Source organism: Leucopleurus acutus, assembly GCF_964270905.1.
Source record: "Leucopleurus acutus genome assembly, chromosome: 6".
Lineage (NCBI taxonomy): Eukaryota > Metazoa > Chordata > Mammalia > Artiodactyla > Delphinidae > Leucopleurus > Leucopleurus acutus.
The window spans coordinates 57065923-57082510 of NC_139149.1; the positions used below are offsets into that span (position 1 = coordinate 57065923).

General features: G+C 41.7%; 1 protein-coding gene and 1 pseudogene across 2 annotated transcripts in view; both read left to right on the top strand.

Moving 5' to 3' along the window:
• MYO3B (myosin IIIB) overlaps positions 1 to 16588 on the top strand; it is a gene marked incomplete at both ends in the record, with an annotated part of 388194 nt that overhangs the window by 97006 nt on the left and 274600 nt on the right. The window contains one exon of the mRNA XM_082841630.1: positions 7780 to 7845. Within this exon, the coding sequence (XP_082697756.1) occupies positions 7780 to 7845 (66 nt within the window). The remainder of the gene's footprint in view (positions 1 to 7779; positions 7846 to 16588) is intronic.
• Positions 8280 to 15166, top strand: LOC309962962 (large ribosomal subunit protein eL39-like; annotated as a pseudogene). The gene is made up of 2 exons: positions 8280 to 8296; positions 14955 to 15166. The product of its transcript is annotated as a large ribosomal subunit protein eL39-like (transcript).

Genomic DNA, 16588 nt, shown 5'->3' on the forward strand with positions numbered 1-16588 from the left:
TGAATAAATCTTGATCTGTGTCCCATGTGTCAAGATAATTACCCAGAGGTACCCACTGTCTGAACCAGGGAGCAGGTGCCTGCAAGGGGCAGAGGGGACCCCAGCAGCAGGGTTCTTGCTCTGACCCTGGTGGGGTTGAATAACTCAGAGTTCTCATTCACAGCGTGGTCTAGGGGGTGGTGACCCAGGGGTGCTCTTCACAACCCTACAAGCCCTTTGGGTGGTCGCTTTCTCCTCTGCTCCACAACTGCTCGCTGGGTCACCTCGAGAAAATGAGGCAATCAGCACCTGCTGTCTCTTCATTTGAGTTACATGGCAGGATCCTAAATGTTCACTCACAGGAGGTGTCCGCCACCTAAAAAACATTTTAAAAGTTAGAAATCACTTATGACACGTGTAAACCATTTCAGCCTTCTTTCTAACAGTGAAAAACAACTAGAAACAGCCTGAATATCCATCAGTGGGTGAATGGCTAAGCTATAGTTTGCACACATTATGGAAAACTATTTGGGTATGAAACTGGCATGGGATGATCTTTAAGCCATGTTACTGAATGGAAAAAATAGGTACCAGGACACTTACATGTAGCATATAATCCTATTTCTACTCTCCCCAACTATAAATATATTATAAATACTAATATAAAATTTATATTGTGTTTATTGTATTATAATTTATAGCACAGCAAAAATATTATATATTTATATATATTTATATATATATTATATTTATAACAAATATTTTAAAATGCAAAAACAAAATGTCAGAGAATACAAGCCATACTGATACAGGGAGGAGACTGGGATTAGGGGTGGTAACGAAGAGGTGTTTTGCTCTTTGCTTTCTATGTCCCTGCATTGGGGAATTTTTAAAAATTAAGATGGAGTCATGTATTACAAATAAATACAAAAATTTTGAAATAATTAATTTTGAACAGGGAAGATGTGACTTAGGGCAAAAAGCAGCGTTGGCTGGGGCTAGGTGGTGATACTGAAGGATGAGACGTAGGCACGGATCTAACCACTCACCCTCATTAATGAATCTCACAGTTGTCAGAATGGCAGCTGTGTTGTTGCAGTGTTTAACACTCTCAGAATAGTTCATTGCGCTCAAATGTCTTGCTTTATTGCTTTTATGAGTAAAGACATAGAATAGCTTTTGAACACACTCCTGTGTTTATTTAACTGTATGTTATTATTTATTAACTATTATACTTCAGTCTTTATATCTTCCTCCCTATATTCTCCTTCTCCTTTCCTAACACCCTCCCCCTCTCACCAACTGGTTGATGTATCCTGTTTAGGACCTGCCTCAAAATTGACAACTTCCAGGAAGTCTTTCTTAATTAACTCAGTCCCATTGATAAATCTTTTACTCAGCGTCTCCTTGTTGAGTGTACTTTAATATTAGAGGCCTTTATTTTGCACCTTCTTAGAGGTATTGCCTGCTAATTGTTTTTCTGTCATTTTTTGCATGTATGTTCTCTTCATTCACCTTCCAGAGTAATGGATTCTTCATTAGATGAAATACAGAGAACAGTGTGGTAGACATTGGAGACAGAAATACCTCCTTGAAACCTGACCCTTCCACTTTTTAGTTGGATGTTTTTAAGCAAATTCCTTCTTTTAAGCTGCATTTTCCCCACCTGTGAAACTGGAATAATAATTCCTATTGTTATTGCAATAGGAATATGATTGTTGTGATGTTCTGTTGTCCTACATGTGAAGCACTTCGCATGGAGCTTGGTATACTGTAATACCACTCAACATGGGATAATTATTAGTATTGATCCTCTTCTGTCTCCAACCCCCATGCATGTATATAGTGGTCCTGACATTAGATAGTGTCTATAATGCAGTTTAAATCATGATTGATTTGCTCACTTTAGTCAAGTATGTTCAGGGACCTGGTGACATTTGGGCTACAAACGTAGCCCAAATGATGAGAGATGAGGCTTATATTGTCAAATCCAACTCAAGTTACTACCTAAGTGGACTCCTTTGTTCCTCAAACCCTGCTTGCTGTGAAGTTGCTCACATCCAAAGGAGCTGTTCCATATTTGTCTAATTTTATGCTACTTTGGGGACCAAGGTCATATTTTGTCCTGGCATCATTTCTTGGTTTAATTACAGTATATGTATGTTTGTGTGCATTCATTCATGTAGTCATTCATTCAGCAAAAATTTACTGAGTGCTGCTGTGCTGGGTACTAAAGATACACATGAAGCATGAGTAGGAGCCTGCTAGGTTGACAAATTGGGGAGAGCATTCTAAAACTGAAGGTATAGCATGTGCAAAGACCCCAAGGCATGAAAGAACAGGACTTGCTTTAGGAGCTGCAAGTTCTGCACAGTGCAGTACTGCAGCGTTGCGTGAGCATAGGCAGGTGGTTTGAGATGGGATTGGGTAGATAGGCAGGCAAGGCCATCTGTATATCATGCAAAATAGTTGACATTTTATCATGCTGGCAGTGTAGATCTACTGAAGAATTTTGAGCAAGAAAATAACAAGGTCAGATTTGTATGTTATAAAGAAATTCTAGCTGCCAAGTGCAAGATGGATTAGAGGGAGATGAGGATAGAGGGAAAGAGAAAAAAAAGGAGGCTACTGGAGTAGGCTGATGGAGATGATGGGACTGAACTCGGCTGTGAAGGAGGGGATGGGGTGATAAGAAAGGAATTTAGGAAGTAGAACTGATAGGTGTTGGTGCTTGATTGATGTATTAGTTTTCTATTGCTTTTCTAACAAATTTAACATCTTAAAACAGCACAAATTTATTGTCTTCCAGTTCTGTAGCTTAGAAATCTGACATGGATCTCACTGGGCTAAAACCTGGGTGTCAGCAGGGCTGTACCCCTTTGTGGAAGCTCTAGGGGAGAACTGATTTCCTTGTTCATTCGGGTCATTAGCAGAATTCAGTTTCTTGCATTTGTAGAATTGAGGTCCTTATTTCCTTGCTGGGTATTAGCTGAGGCCCATCAGAGGCCACCAGCATTCCTCGGCTCATGGCTCCCTTCCCCCATCTTCAAAGCCAACAGTGGCGAGTAGAGCACCTTTCACACTTTGAATCTGTCCTGCCTCTTTTTTCTTTCTGCCTCTCTTTTCTGCTTTAAAGGACTTGAGATTAAATTGAGTCCATCCAGGTAATCCAAGGTAATCTTCCATCTCCAGGTCCTTAACCTTAATCACATCAGCAAAATCCCTTTTACCGTGGAAGGTAGCATGTTCATAGGCTCTGGGCATTAGAATGTGGACTTCTTTAATAAGGGGAACCCTTATTCTGCCTTTTCAAGTTGGATGTGAGGTCAATGGAGAGGGGGGAACTCAAGTTTCTGACTTCAACAACCAGGTAGAATGCAGATTTAGGGGAAAATGATGATTTTGGTTTTGAACATGCTGACTTTAAGGTGCCCCTGGGAAATCAAAATGGAACTTCTAATAAGTAGCTGGATGCACCAGCCAAAAGGCAGAGGGAAAATTGAGGCAGGAGATATAGATTAGGAAGCTGATGACGTATAGTGAGCCCTCAGTGAACGTGTAGAACGGGAGGAGAATAGAGCTAAGAACAGAATGCTGGGGCCGATAATATTGTAGGTGCACCAGAGGGAGAAGCACTCACAAAAGAAACTGAAGAAAAACCTACATGGTCTCCCGTCATGGGGTCTGTGTTCCTTGCGGCTCATTTCTTCCTTTCTCCTCTACTTGGCCTGCTTTCTTCTCGTTCCCTGGTTTCCTGCCTGTTCCTAGTATCTGCTTCCTAAAACCAGTTTGTACAGTGTACTCCATGGCCTCTCGTCATGGATCTTTCAGCTTCAGCTCCCATTACTAAAGTGCCTCATTCTCCTGGTTTTTTGTTTGTTTGTTTGTTTTGTTTCTCAGTTCAAGGTGAGAAAAAAGGAAAACCTTCTAAAGAGAATCGAATTGGCCCAGCTTATCATTTGGGGTCATGCCTTGGCATAGGTTACCAGATTAAACTTGGATTGGTTGTCCTGAGGTCAGGTACCCCCCTTCATCCAGTCAGCTACTTCTCTATTTCAGAAATTAAAGTGAATTCAGTTTGACTGTTCAGCAAATCATTTTGTTCCACAGAGGCTTTGGGGGAAGAAGGTTAACTTTATCTCCATCGTATTTGCTGGACCCAGGATTATGATGTCAAAAATGGGCATCGCCCCTTGCTGCTAGCCTCATGTAGCCCTAATCCTGTCTGTGTGCAGGGAATCATTTTGTAGAAATTGAATTTAGGGTCGAAACACAGGAATAAAATCCAGGCAGGCAAACCTCAAATCGAATATAGTCATTCTCCTTTACTGACTAATCTCTTTTCTACATTGCCTTGGTATGTTTATAAACATTATCTGTTTATAAACATTATCCAAATGAGCGCTTGTTATTCAGGTTCGTGGACCTTTCAGGACTCACCATTCATACATCCTGCTCTCAGCATCCGTACACGTACCTGAGTGAGACCTGCCTATCTCAGCTATGCACTGACTCTTCTATCACACTGAATATGAAGCATCTCTCCTTTCAGGGAGAAACCCTTTTGGGCAAGGTTGCAGTTTGCATCTGTAGTGTTAAGAGGAGCCAAAAAGGTGCAATTGTTATTGTTTGGTGCTCTTCCTGGATGGCAGGAGAACTAGAGTTTATATTGCCAATGCAAACAAAGTACTGTAAAGCCTTCAAATTCCTTTTAGTTTCCATTATACTCAGATAGTAATCTTTCACAAGACCTCAATTTACTGAACCTAAGTATGATGGATGGACTCCAGGAAAGGCGGGGCATCTACAAGTTCAAATGAGCTTCTCTAAAACCAAATTCCTATGATGCCAAGCTTCAGAGAAAGTGTTTCCTTGTGTGGGTGGGGTTCACGTGAGGCCACCATGGATTGGTGGTGGCCTGGGTGGGTGGCGATCTGCTGCTTTCCTCTGTGTCCTACTACAGAGGTTCAGGCCAACACATAAACAGTAGCCCCTGCCCATGGTTCCTGCTGAGGGACAGACTGAAAACAGGGAAGGGACAGTGGACAGTGTTCTCTACACAAGTATTGACGCTTCCATCCATTCCTCCGGTGGACCCTTGCCAGGTCATTTCTCTAATTGCAGTAGAGCGTTATCCGTCCATGCTCGGCTGGCCAAGGTCAAGCTTACTAGGGTTTAATAAAGTCTGTTACTCTGTCTACAAGTAACTTCTTCATCCACACGCAAAAACGGTTAACGGTTTTGGGGGTGGATGAAGTGTGTCAGACAGTAGATTGCTTGAGCACCTCTTCTCTGTGGAACTGACCTCCATGAGAGCAGAATGAGCAGGAAACCTGAGCAGAGCAAGGGAAGTTCGAGCTCTGGAGAGGGCTGTAGAGATGATGTAGGGTAAGCTGCTCACTGGGGTGAACTGGGAGGACATGTGCATGTACAATCTCAAACAGCTGGAGCCAGTAAGAACAGGTCAGCCATGCTGGTGTTAAAGCAGAAGTTATGTGATGGTACTTTTATTATTTAAAGATAGCCAGGGAAAGATAAAGGCAAATATTGTTGAATGAAATGAATGAGATAGAGGCAGCCTCCAAAATAACTGAAGGGCAACTTTCAACTGTTACTCTTTCTAGGTGGGTACACAGATAATTTTCCTTTGGGTCTTTGAATCAGAAGATCTGAAGGATGATTAAATTCTTATGCAGAATGGGGAAACCATATATTTCCTCTCATCATTCTTCCTTCCCACCTCATCCTTCCCTTCTACTGTCTCTCCAGACCTGAAAGAATCATATAGTCTAGCCTCAAAAAATTACTCATGTTCTTTGAACCTACCAGACTTTTTTACACTTCTGTGACTTCGTACATCTTGTTTCCTAAGCCTGAAATGGCTTCCCTCTCCTCTGTCTTGAAAAATCCAACCAATCTTCAGGGACCAGCTCAAGTTCACTTTCTTTTTAAAGTCTTCTGGGACTCCCCAGATTGGGTAAGTTGCCCCTTTATTATGCTTCCACTTACCTTTGTAGTTGTGATATACTTATCAAATTGTGTTCTAATCATGTAATAGGATAATACTCTGAAATATGATCAGCTCAATTAGGATTAATTGCATATAACAGTGGCTTAAAGAATATGGAAGTTTATTTCTCTTTCCTGTTAAGGAAGACTAGGGAGAAGCAGTCTAGAGCTGGTGTGGCAGCTTTACAATGTCATCATGAATCCAGTTTCCTATCTACCTTCTTTGCCATACTCAGCTCATAGCTCTCATATTCATTTCATGTCTACAATGGCTGCTGAGGCTCCAGCCATCACATCCATGCTCCAGGAAGCAAATGGGGGGAAGAAAAAAATGGAATGTCTCCCACCTTTTAAGAAGACTTTCTGGAAACACCACAGAACAATTTTAGTAATATATCATTTGGCCAGAACGCAGTCACATGGCCACATCTAGATGTAAGGAACTCAGGAAAATATATATGGCAGCATTGTGCCAGAATAAAAATTGTACTAGAAGAAATGAAAAATGGGATGGTATTGAAGAGGCAAATTACAGTCACATTATCTGATACATTTTTAAAATTTCTGGTCATTCTTGCTGCTTCCCCTGCCTCTGCCTATGGAGGCTGAGCAATCTATGGCTTTAGGAAGCAGTTAGAACCCAAGTGAAGGGTTATATATACAAAGGTGTTTAAGATTTTTAATAGGTTTAAGATTTACAGTCATAATTCAGGTGTGCAGAAATGTAACTTTCTTCATTTGTTGAACTTGACTTGCTCACAAACCCTTATTTCCATTAATAGCTAGAAAGAAAAAATTCTTATCAATTAAAGGTAATGTCCCTTCTGTTTTAAAATTGATTCTCTTTGGGTAAATATTCAGCCAAATGCAGGGTTCTTACTTTTTCCTTTTCCTACCTTCCCACCAGGAAATGGTCTGGTTACCAGAGTCTTTCCACAGTTCTCTAGTTCTCTTGGACCGCCAGTACTTAGTTGTATTAGGTGTATGTCCTCCTTGCTACCCAGGATCTTCTTGGGGTCTGAAACTTGTCTTAGTGGTTTTGCTTTCTCCAGTACCTATTGCAGAGGTTGACATATAGGAAAGAGTTAAAAATGTGACCAGTGAATTTATAAGTATACTTTAATTGCATCACATAATTAATTCAAATGGTAGTATAATGATCTGAAAATCCTGTAAAATTAAAAGTCTATTTCTCTCAAGCCCCTAGCACTCGGTTTATAGCTTTCTTATGGCGCTGATAATACTTAGCTCTCAGTTATAGTGGCTGTGTGCTTGCCTCATCCTTCACTACAGTGTCTGCTCCTTGAGGAATGTTGTTGATCTGTGTAACCCTCAGAGGTCCTGCAGAAAGCCGTGGACATGATAGGCCTTCAGTCAATGGAAATGAGCCACTAGATGAGTAGGGGCTGGCACTTTATAGTTTACCACTGGTGAATGACTCTCACCCAGGAAGAAATAAGAATAGTTTTTTTTTTTTTTTTTTTTTTGTGGTACGCGGGCCTCTCACTGTTGTGGCCTCTCCCGTCGCGGAGCACAGGCTCCGGACGCGCAGCCTCAGCGGCCATGGCTCACGGGCCCAGCCGCTCCGCGGCATGTGGGATCTTCCCAGACCGGGGCACGAACCCGTGGCCCCTGCGTCGGCAGACGGACTCTCAACCACTGCACCACCAGGGAAGCCCCAAGAATAGATTTTATCAGAGCTATTTAGAACAATATCAGTAAAGGCAAGTTGTTATTTTGCTTTTAACGGAACCCTTTCTTTGTAAGAAAAATATTGCTTTTATTTTTCAGAAATCCTCCACCAACTTTACTTCATCCGGAAAAATGGTGTGAGGAATTCAACCACTTCATTTCACAGTGAGTATTTCTTCCACTGAAAATTGCTCATCCAGCAAGTCCTTGCACAGTGATTGGAGAAGTCCAAGGTGTGGAATTGACTTGGCGCTAGAAGTTGTTACGCCTTCTAGCACATTATGACACAAAATTTGTTCCAGTAAATGATAGAAGATGCCCCTGCAGGATTTGAGAAATAAGGAGTTCCATTTGACTCTTGGTTATAATCAGTTCTTCTGATCATATGTGTCACATTCATCTGACTCTGCTCTGTCCTGGGGCAAATATTGCCAGTGGGTCTTGTTTAATAAGGGAGGAGACTGCATCTAAAAATCTGACATCCACTCCTGGGCCAGAGAGGGGACAGAAGGTGGCAGCCTTCAGTAGAGGTTTTGCAGCTTGGAAGTTGGGCTTTGCTTTAGGATCTGTGCTTTGGGAGCAGGGCTCCAGTTCCCAAGATGATTGAGGGGCCAAAGTAAGATCTCAGGCCTGAGGCTCCAAGGTGAGGAGCCCCAGCCAGGGCTCAGAGTGTGGAGAACAAGATGAAAACCCAACTGATGGGCGATGTTCCTGGTGGGAGCTCTGTTACCAGGAGCTAGGCAGTATTGCATGGGACTAAGACAGGAACAGAATCAACAGCAGCACCAACAGGGTGGTGACTGAGTGCTGGGAACATGAGCTTTTGGCCTGTCCCCTGGCAGAGAACCACACTGGTCCTGACTCTGGGGAAGATGCTCAGTATGTTGGAGGGGGCTATACGACCCCAAGCAAGGGGCCTGGTGAACTGCGGGGGCAGGAATCTAGACAAGGCTGTTACAAGCCATATCCCAGCTAGGAGCTGGGAAGAGGTGCTCTCAGTGTCTACTGTATCAAACACGGGGTTCAGAGGTCATGGGAGGAGAAAAGAAGTGACCAAAATAGCTGATAAACAGGAAGTAGGGAAGGGTCAACACAAATTTCTCTAAATTATACCTATGTGCATACTTAACTTCCACCAAGATGCAGAGCAGTGGAACAGACTGGGTCTCTTGATCGCCTTCCTTAAACACAATACAATCCCTTGTTCACAATTCGAAAATCCAAAGACCTCTGAAAAATGGAAGTTTTTTTTGTACTTGAGTCATTTAGCTGCAAGCCCCGACCTTACGTGAACTGATTTGGTGGCAACACATGACGTAAACTGAATTGAGGCTATTTATAGCCATTATTTATCCTACTCGGTGTGAATATTCATGTGAATTGCTGCAGATATATTAATGTGTTTGATTACAGTGTGCTGCCCCAGATCCTGCTGGGGATGTTACATAAAATACAGTAAATGCACGGGTTTACTTTTCTAAAATTTGATAAAATTCTGAATTCCAAAACATATTTGTGTTTCATTTTCATTTCAATGCAACATAGTTCAAGGTCCCTGAAATTGTTTGATTGTCCAGTCAATCCCTCTAGCTTTTTGCCATCTTCCTCAGGAGAGAGGAAGGGTAAAGAACTCCAAGAATTCTACTAGCAAGGCTGTGTCGGAATGTGACCATGAAGTTCAAGGCCAGGGATGGAGGACATTTCCTTGTCCCTTCAGTCCCCACTCTGATGTTGCTGCAGAATACAGCAGCAGCCCCAAGTCAATGGTGGTGACAGTGGGCAATGTTGAGAGGGACAACAGATAACAGCAAGAGGAATGATGCTCCCAAAGGAGCAGAGGAAGAGCCACTTCCTGATATTTGGAAGCCAAAGGAGGAGGTGGAAGGCCCTGGAGAGCTAAAGACATCCTGGTGGCTGATCTGAAATGTGTTTCTTTCAGGGAAAGAAATCCAGGGGCTAGGGTTCCAGTGATTTTGCTGGCAAAGGCTGGAGCCAAGGAGTTTTCCTTTTCATTCCATTGCTGCACACAGATGCCCTTGACTGACCTTCTCTAAGCTGCTGGCCTGGAAAACCACATTACATATTCACAGATACACTTTCCTATACCGAGCTCTAGTGATGCCTCTAAAATGTGACTTGACCCACTCACCAAAGTTTGGGTTCTGTATACTTCTTCAAGAGTATGTTTGTGTTCTTAAACTGAGCACAGTATTGCTTGGATAGATTTGGGAATAAAGGTACATAATTGATGATAGGGTTGGGACTTTCAGGGTTAAATACAGTATAGAAATCCCTCTCTACTGTTGATTTTTCTTTATGGCAAATCCTGTTATATGCCAAATCCTGTTATATGCCAATTAAATCTGCTTATGTCTTCCCCAACTCTGAGAATTCCAAATGCACTCATTTCGAGTTGCTTTAGACTTAGAAAAGTGTTGATACTAGAATGGAGGACTCAACATAGAAAACAATGCCTTTAGTATGCATACATCAGGGGCAAAGCAAAAGCATCTTGTTGAAACTACAGAGTAGAGTGTCTGAAGAGGTTCTAATGACCAAGGAAGGTAAACAGAAATTAAGTGATTGTGTGCTTTATTACTAATTTAAGATATGGAAAAATGTCATCAGTCTTCTATTTATTTAATGACTTGTCCTTATTGGTTTTATTAGTGAAAATATTGTATATTTTAGGTGTTCATGGATTCTTTCCTGACCTCAGCCCCCCAGTCCTGTTTTCCCCATAACATCTGAGATTCTTCAATCATGAGTTTTCCTTTTACAAGATTTTTAGGAACGTAACTATCAAGATTAGGAACTAATTATTATATTTTATATTTTTAGGTAGAAAACTACCCACTATTCCCAAATAATGCCCTTTGGTTTCATAAAGGAGCCAGACTACCAAATGTAATTTTAATTTTCTATTTCATTCTATTTATTCAAATCTCTAATTAAATGTAAACAAAGACACTCACTGGGTTAGAAATGTCTATTTAAAGAGAGAGCCTTGGCTTATTTTTATACTTTCCTTGCTCATATTGGGAGGGAAAGGGAAAAAGGATGAAGGATTAAGACCTCCAGATTATAAAATTTTCATTATTGCTGGGACTGAGGTGGGAAGATGATTATCTGGTAATTTAGGAATAGTTTTTTAGCCTGAATTATCCAGAAAATTTCCTCAATTCCCACAATGCACTGGGACCACAGTGCATTGTAGTAGAGTAAACTAAACTGGTTCTTTCTAAAGAATAAACAGGACAAGAAACATTTTAACAGCTTTAAAACCTTTAATACCCTATCCCCACATGACTGCTGAACCATAGCAGAGTCAATTCAGTAATTTCAGTCTTTCTTGGTCCATGATGGTCACCACTCACCAGAGGACCTTATGGCTTCTCATTGTTGCTGCAGGGGTCTGAAGGGATTGACCAGGCTGCAGGCCAGTGATCACAGCTGTGTAGACAGGGAACTGTGTGTGTGTGTGTGTGTGTGTGTGTGTGTGTGTGTGTGTGTGAGAGAGAGAGAGAGAGAGAGAGAGAGAGAAGAGAAATAAGTGCATGGGTGAGAGCAGGGGCAGGATGTAAGTACCAGGCTATGGCTTAGTGTTTTTCAGACGTGTTTCCAGCCTTCTTTATTTAGAGACAGGAGGAGAGATTTTAAGGTCCGAAATCCTATTAGTAAACCTATTTTGAGGGTTAAAAAAAGAGAAAGGAAACATCAGCCTGTTTGGTTTTGAACCTGTGGTCGTTAGTGATAATTGACTCATTTATATGTGTTAGTTATGCATTTGTCAAAGCATGACTCCTGACAGCTTAGTTTTGATAAATTAAACATGATGCTCACGTAAATTCTGCACTGCTTTTTATGCATATGGTAGGTCGCTGCTTGATGTTTTTTGTCACCTCTGTAATGTGTGGTTGGCTTTGTGGCAATTTCATTATCAGCCCTTTCCCCTTTGGCTAAAGCTATTTGCATAACAAGTTTATCTGGTTCAAGTCCCAGCCAGACTTCTGTATCCGTCAGGAGGCTCCGTTCAGAAGTAGCCTTTTGATAAGATAACAATTTTCCTTCGGCAGCTTCACCTTGGTCCTAAAGGATGTCACTTCTTTTTTCAGTTCAAACTAATTTCAGGTCTTTGGACTAAAAAACAAAAATAGTTTCCCAACCTTTGGCCAAAAGGTATCTGTGAACTATGCTTTTTCATTTTGCCTCTAAAACGTTTGGGGTTTTATTAAGAATTAGATTTAGGACTTCATCAGTGGCTCTTGAGCTGACTAGTGAGACAATAAAGATGGATTTCTCTTCGTCAAGGGCAAATCCATCAAGAGCACTATGGCTGCTCAGCTTTGGGCTCAGTGATGACTTGAACTATATGGTTGCCCACGCACACACTGCTTTCCAGGGTTGGGTGGCTTGAACAGCTAAGTGTGCAGGTGTGTCTACTTCCTAGGGTGAGCATCATGGTCGAGCCCTGCCATTTAGTCATGAAATGTTGAGGCGACCTTTCCTATCCCTGCAAATGACATTAGAATGGCTATAAGCAGTTGCACTGAATGTTAACAAGGTGAGATCACCCTAGCTACTAAAGTACTAAAACAAATGGGCATTTGCATAAATTTATTCCTTAAAAATTGAAACTCAGACCTGGAACATCTGCTTTCCTGTAGGCCTGAATGTTTAAAAGTAATCATTTTGGGGTGGTTGATTCCTTGACATTGAGTGTATTCCCTTCAAGGCAACAATTCTCAGTCCTTTGCCATTCTCCGTTTTGTGTTTCAAGGCAGCGTAATTCCACATAGGTTTATAATGTCAATGAACAACACGCTTGGAATGATCAATATTCTAACTCAGAAATTGATAAGATTCTACAAGTATTCTTGGCGTTTTAAGTCCTCATGGATTCTCAGGTGGCCATGCACAGTGTTAATACTTCCTGAGTAGAAGGATACAGTAACCTTTATTTACGTTACTTCACAAATTGGTAATTTTAATTAAAATGAGCAGTGGTATCTCCAGTGACAGACTCTCTCCATTTTAGATTTATTTAGCCAATGATTAGCTATTACGGTTTCTTGAATTAATTAGCATCTCTTGAGCTATAGGGAATTGGTGAATTAATAAAAACTCATGGAGAGGCTAAAAAAAAATTCTAATTTAAAAAAACCCCAATTCTCCTCTCACCTCTAAACATACATTGATCAATATACTTATAAATGCAACCCAACTTCTTTCTCATTTTGAAAAATTGGGATTTTTTTCCCTTTATGAGGAGAACAAATAAAGCTGTGTGTTTCAAGGTTATATCTCCCTGAAGAGCATCTAATTTAGATTACCTAATAGATCATCTAAAGACACCGAGGGCCTGATTTGATCTCACTTGTACTCCACTTACAAACTCAGCTGATAAAATCTGCTTCTCTCATGGTATAAACCAAGAAGTGACTCAGTATGGCTTGAGGTTTGAAACACGGTACAGTATCCACACATACCTGGAATATGTTGTCCTGGGAACCGTGGCAATGACAGGTTTAGCTTCATCCAAAATAAGCAAAATGCATAATAAGTAGGTGCTCCAGACTCTAGCCAGCATATTCTGTTTATTTCGCACCAAATGCTGAGTTTACATCTTGTAAGAAACCAGGTCTGTAGCATATGTCATAGATTTCATATTAATCCTTGAGGCACATTATGTTAGGTGACTTTTATTTTTATTAATTTTTATTGGAGTGTAGTTGCTTTACAATGTTGTGTTAGCTTCTGCTATACAGCAAAGTGAATTAGTTATACATACATATATATATATATATATATATATATCCCCTCTTTTTTCAGATTCCCTTCCCATTTAGGTCACCACAGAGCACTGAGTAGAGTTTCCTGTGCTGTACAGTAGGTTCTCATTAGTTATCCATTTTATATAAGGTAGTGTATATATGTCAATCCCAATCTCCCAGTTCATCCCATTCCCCCCTTCCCCCTTTGGTAACCACAAGTTTATTTTCTACATCTGTGACTCTATTTCTGCTTTGCAAATAAGTTCATCTGCACCATTTTTCTAAATTCCACATATAAGCGATATTATATGATATTTGTCTTTCTCTTTCTTACCTCACTCTGTATGACAATCTCTAGGTCCATCCATGTTGCTGCAAATGGCATTATTTTGTTCCTTTTTATGGCTGAGTAATATTCCATTGTATATTTGTACCACATCTTCTTTATCCATTCCTTTGTTGATGGACATTTAGGTTGCTTCCATGTCCTGGCTATTGTAAATAGTGCTGCAGTGAACATCGGGGTGCATGCATCCTTTCAAATTATGGTTTTCTCCAGATATATGCCCAGGAGTGGAATTGCTGGGTCATATAGTGGCTCTATTTTTAGTTTTTTAAGGAACCTCCTTACTGTTCTCCATAGTGGCTGTACCAATTTACATTCCCATCAACAGTGTTGGAGGGTTCCCTTTACACCTTCTCCACCATTTATTGTTGGTAGATTTTTTGATGTTAGGTGACTTTTAGATAAGGTTAGAATGTACTGTCTGTACCATTTATTCCATAATGGCTTTTCTTTCTTTCTTCTTTTAAAAAAAATCTTACTTGAATTTCATAATGTAAATCAAAAAGAATCTGCAGTTGAAATAAACAAGTGGTGGTGAGCTCTGCGCTGTCTGTATGTCCACGCACCTGGTGTGTGTGGGCTGGGGGTGGGGAGATGGGGGTGTGGCTCACACATCCGTCCACAGCCTGTTCCCCCTCAGCCCCTCCCCGTGTGCTGCCTGGCTTATCATCAAGAAGAGGCAGCTGTGGAAGAGCAGTGTGTGCGATCCAGCTGTGTCACTTAATAGCTCTGTAACCTGGGGGGAAGTATTTAACCTCGCTGACCTTTGCTTTTCAGTTGTCAAATTGGGGCTGAGAATACCCATCTCAGAGGGTTACTATAAGGATTAAATTATATAATGTGTATGTAGAACCTGGCAGAAAATAATAACTAACATATGTAACTCTTACTCGTGCCAGGCTCTGTTCTCTGCACGTCACACAATTGGCTTAATCCTCACAGTCCTGTGAGGTAGTTCTAATATCCCCACTTTACAGAAATTGAGGTTGAAAGAGTCCAAGAGTCCCAAGACCACAGCTATTAAGGACTGGAGCTGGGATTTGAACACCAGAAGACTTGCTTCGTATATATTCACGCTCAGCCAACAGTAGCTGTTATTTTTATCATCCTTTGCATTTGGCCATACCACTATCCTGAAACTGCTTTTTTGAAAGTGTCACTGGCTCCCTCCCTTTCCCTGCCATCGTGGGGTATGCGGTTGACTGTTCTTCTCACAAGACTTTCAGGATCAAGCAGTTCTTGGCCAAGAAACAAAGGCAGAATTGTCCCATTCCATTCCCTAGTGGATTCACATGGAAAAACTGGTTTTAAACTCAGGTGTAACTCTAAGAGGAGATATTGGAGAAGAACCAAGCTGGGTCTGTAAGGAATCACACATGAGATGGCACACGTGGTGATGCTAAGGCCACCAACGTCTTACCCCATCAAGCTGAAAACATCACCACTGTCTGGACAGTTGGACATTTGTCAGGAGGCTATTATTTTTCTCTTTGTTTCTTTGCCTTTGCACTAGTAGGTTCAGTAATAAAGTGTGACACCTTTTGTTTGGAAAAAAAAGAAAGTGTCAATGACCTCCTGAAAGTGTCAACACCTCTGGAATATTTCAATCTGCTGTCCAGCTTCTCTTTATTTAGATTTCAGCTCACTGACTTTCACAGCTCAGGACACGGACACACACACACACACACACACACACACACACACACACACACACACACTCCTCGACTCCCTTCTCAAGGGCAACAGCAGAGCCCCTCAAGCTCAGCCTAGAGACCACCCCCAGCAGGAGTCAAACAGAAGCACAGACAGCCCTGGCTCTCCCCGCATCCCAGCGCAAACCTTGTCTAGGCTGAGGCCTCTGTCTCTGCTGTCTGCTGGCCACACCTTTCTTGGTAAGGAGGGAGCACTGGGGCAGGAGATGGCTGCCAAGACCCCGGGCAGCAGAACCCACAGAGCATGGCAGCTAACTATGGGAGGAGACAGGTGCTACAGAGAGGGACGAGTTAACCATGACTCCACTGTCTTCAGCATGGGAAAAGGTCTTTTCAGAGAACACATGTTGGGGAGATTAAGAGCACAGGATCTGAAGTCAGGTTGTATTCTAGCACTGCCACCTGAACAAGTTACTTAACCTCTCTGAGCCTCAGTCTGTAAAATGGAAGTACTAATTCTTAACCACTTGGGATTAAGATCAGGTCTGCTGTGATAGAAAATCCCAAATAACAGTGGCTTAAACAGGATAGATTTTTATTTCCTCTCACATGAAGTAAGCTGGGAGTCAAACCATGCATGTACTGCTGGTCTGGCAGGGTATGTGGCAACCACCCAGACTCCTGCCCTCGTGCTGCCCCATTAAGTGTTGTTTCCATTCCCAAGGGCACCTCATGGGCCAAGATGGCTGCTGTAGCTCCCACGTTTATGGGCAGATGGAAGGAGAGGAAAATGAAAGTTTCCTTTCTCTAAGAAGACTTTCTGGCAGTTTCATACAATATATTGTTAGCTGCAGTTTATCACGTGGCCACACCTAGCTACAAAAGAAGCTGAGAAATGCAGTCTTTGGACAGGGCAGCTGCAGGCCCAGGTCAGTACCAGAGCTCTATCCCTACAGCAAGTGGAGAGTGTGTAGACAGGTAGCAGTCTGGAATCATGCTCCTATATAGAGTGTTGTAAGAATTAAGTGAGATACAGATTGAGAGCTCAGCAAATATGAGTGATCATGATGAATATTGTAACTTAGAATAGTGCTGACGTCAAGAGATGAGGGAGTCAGGAAGCCGAGCCAGGCGGT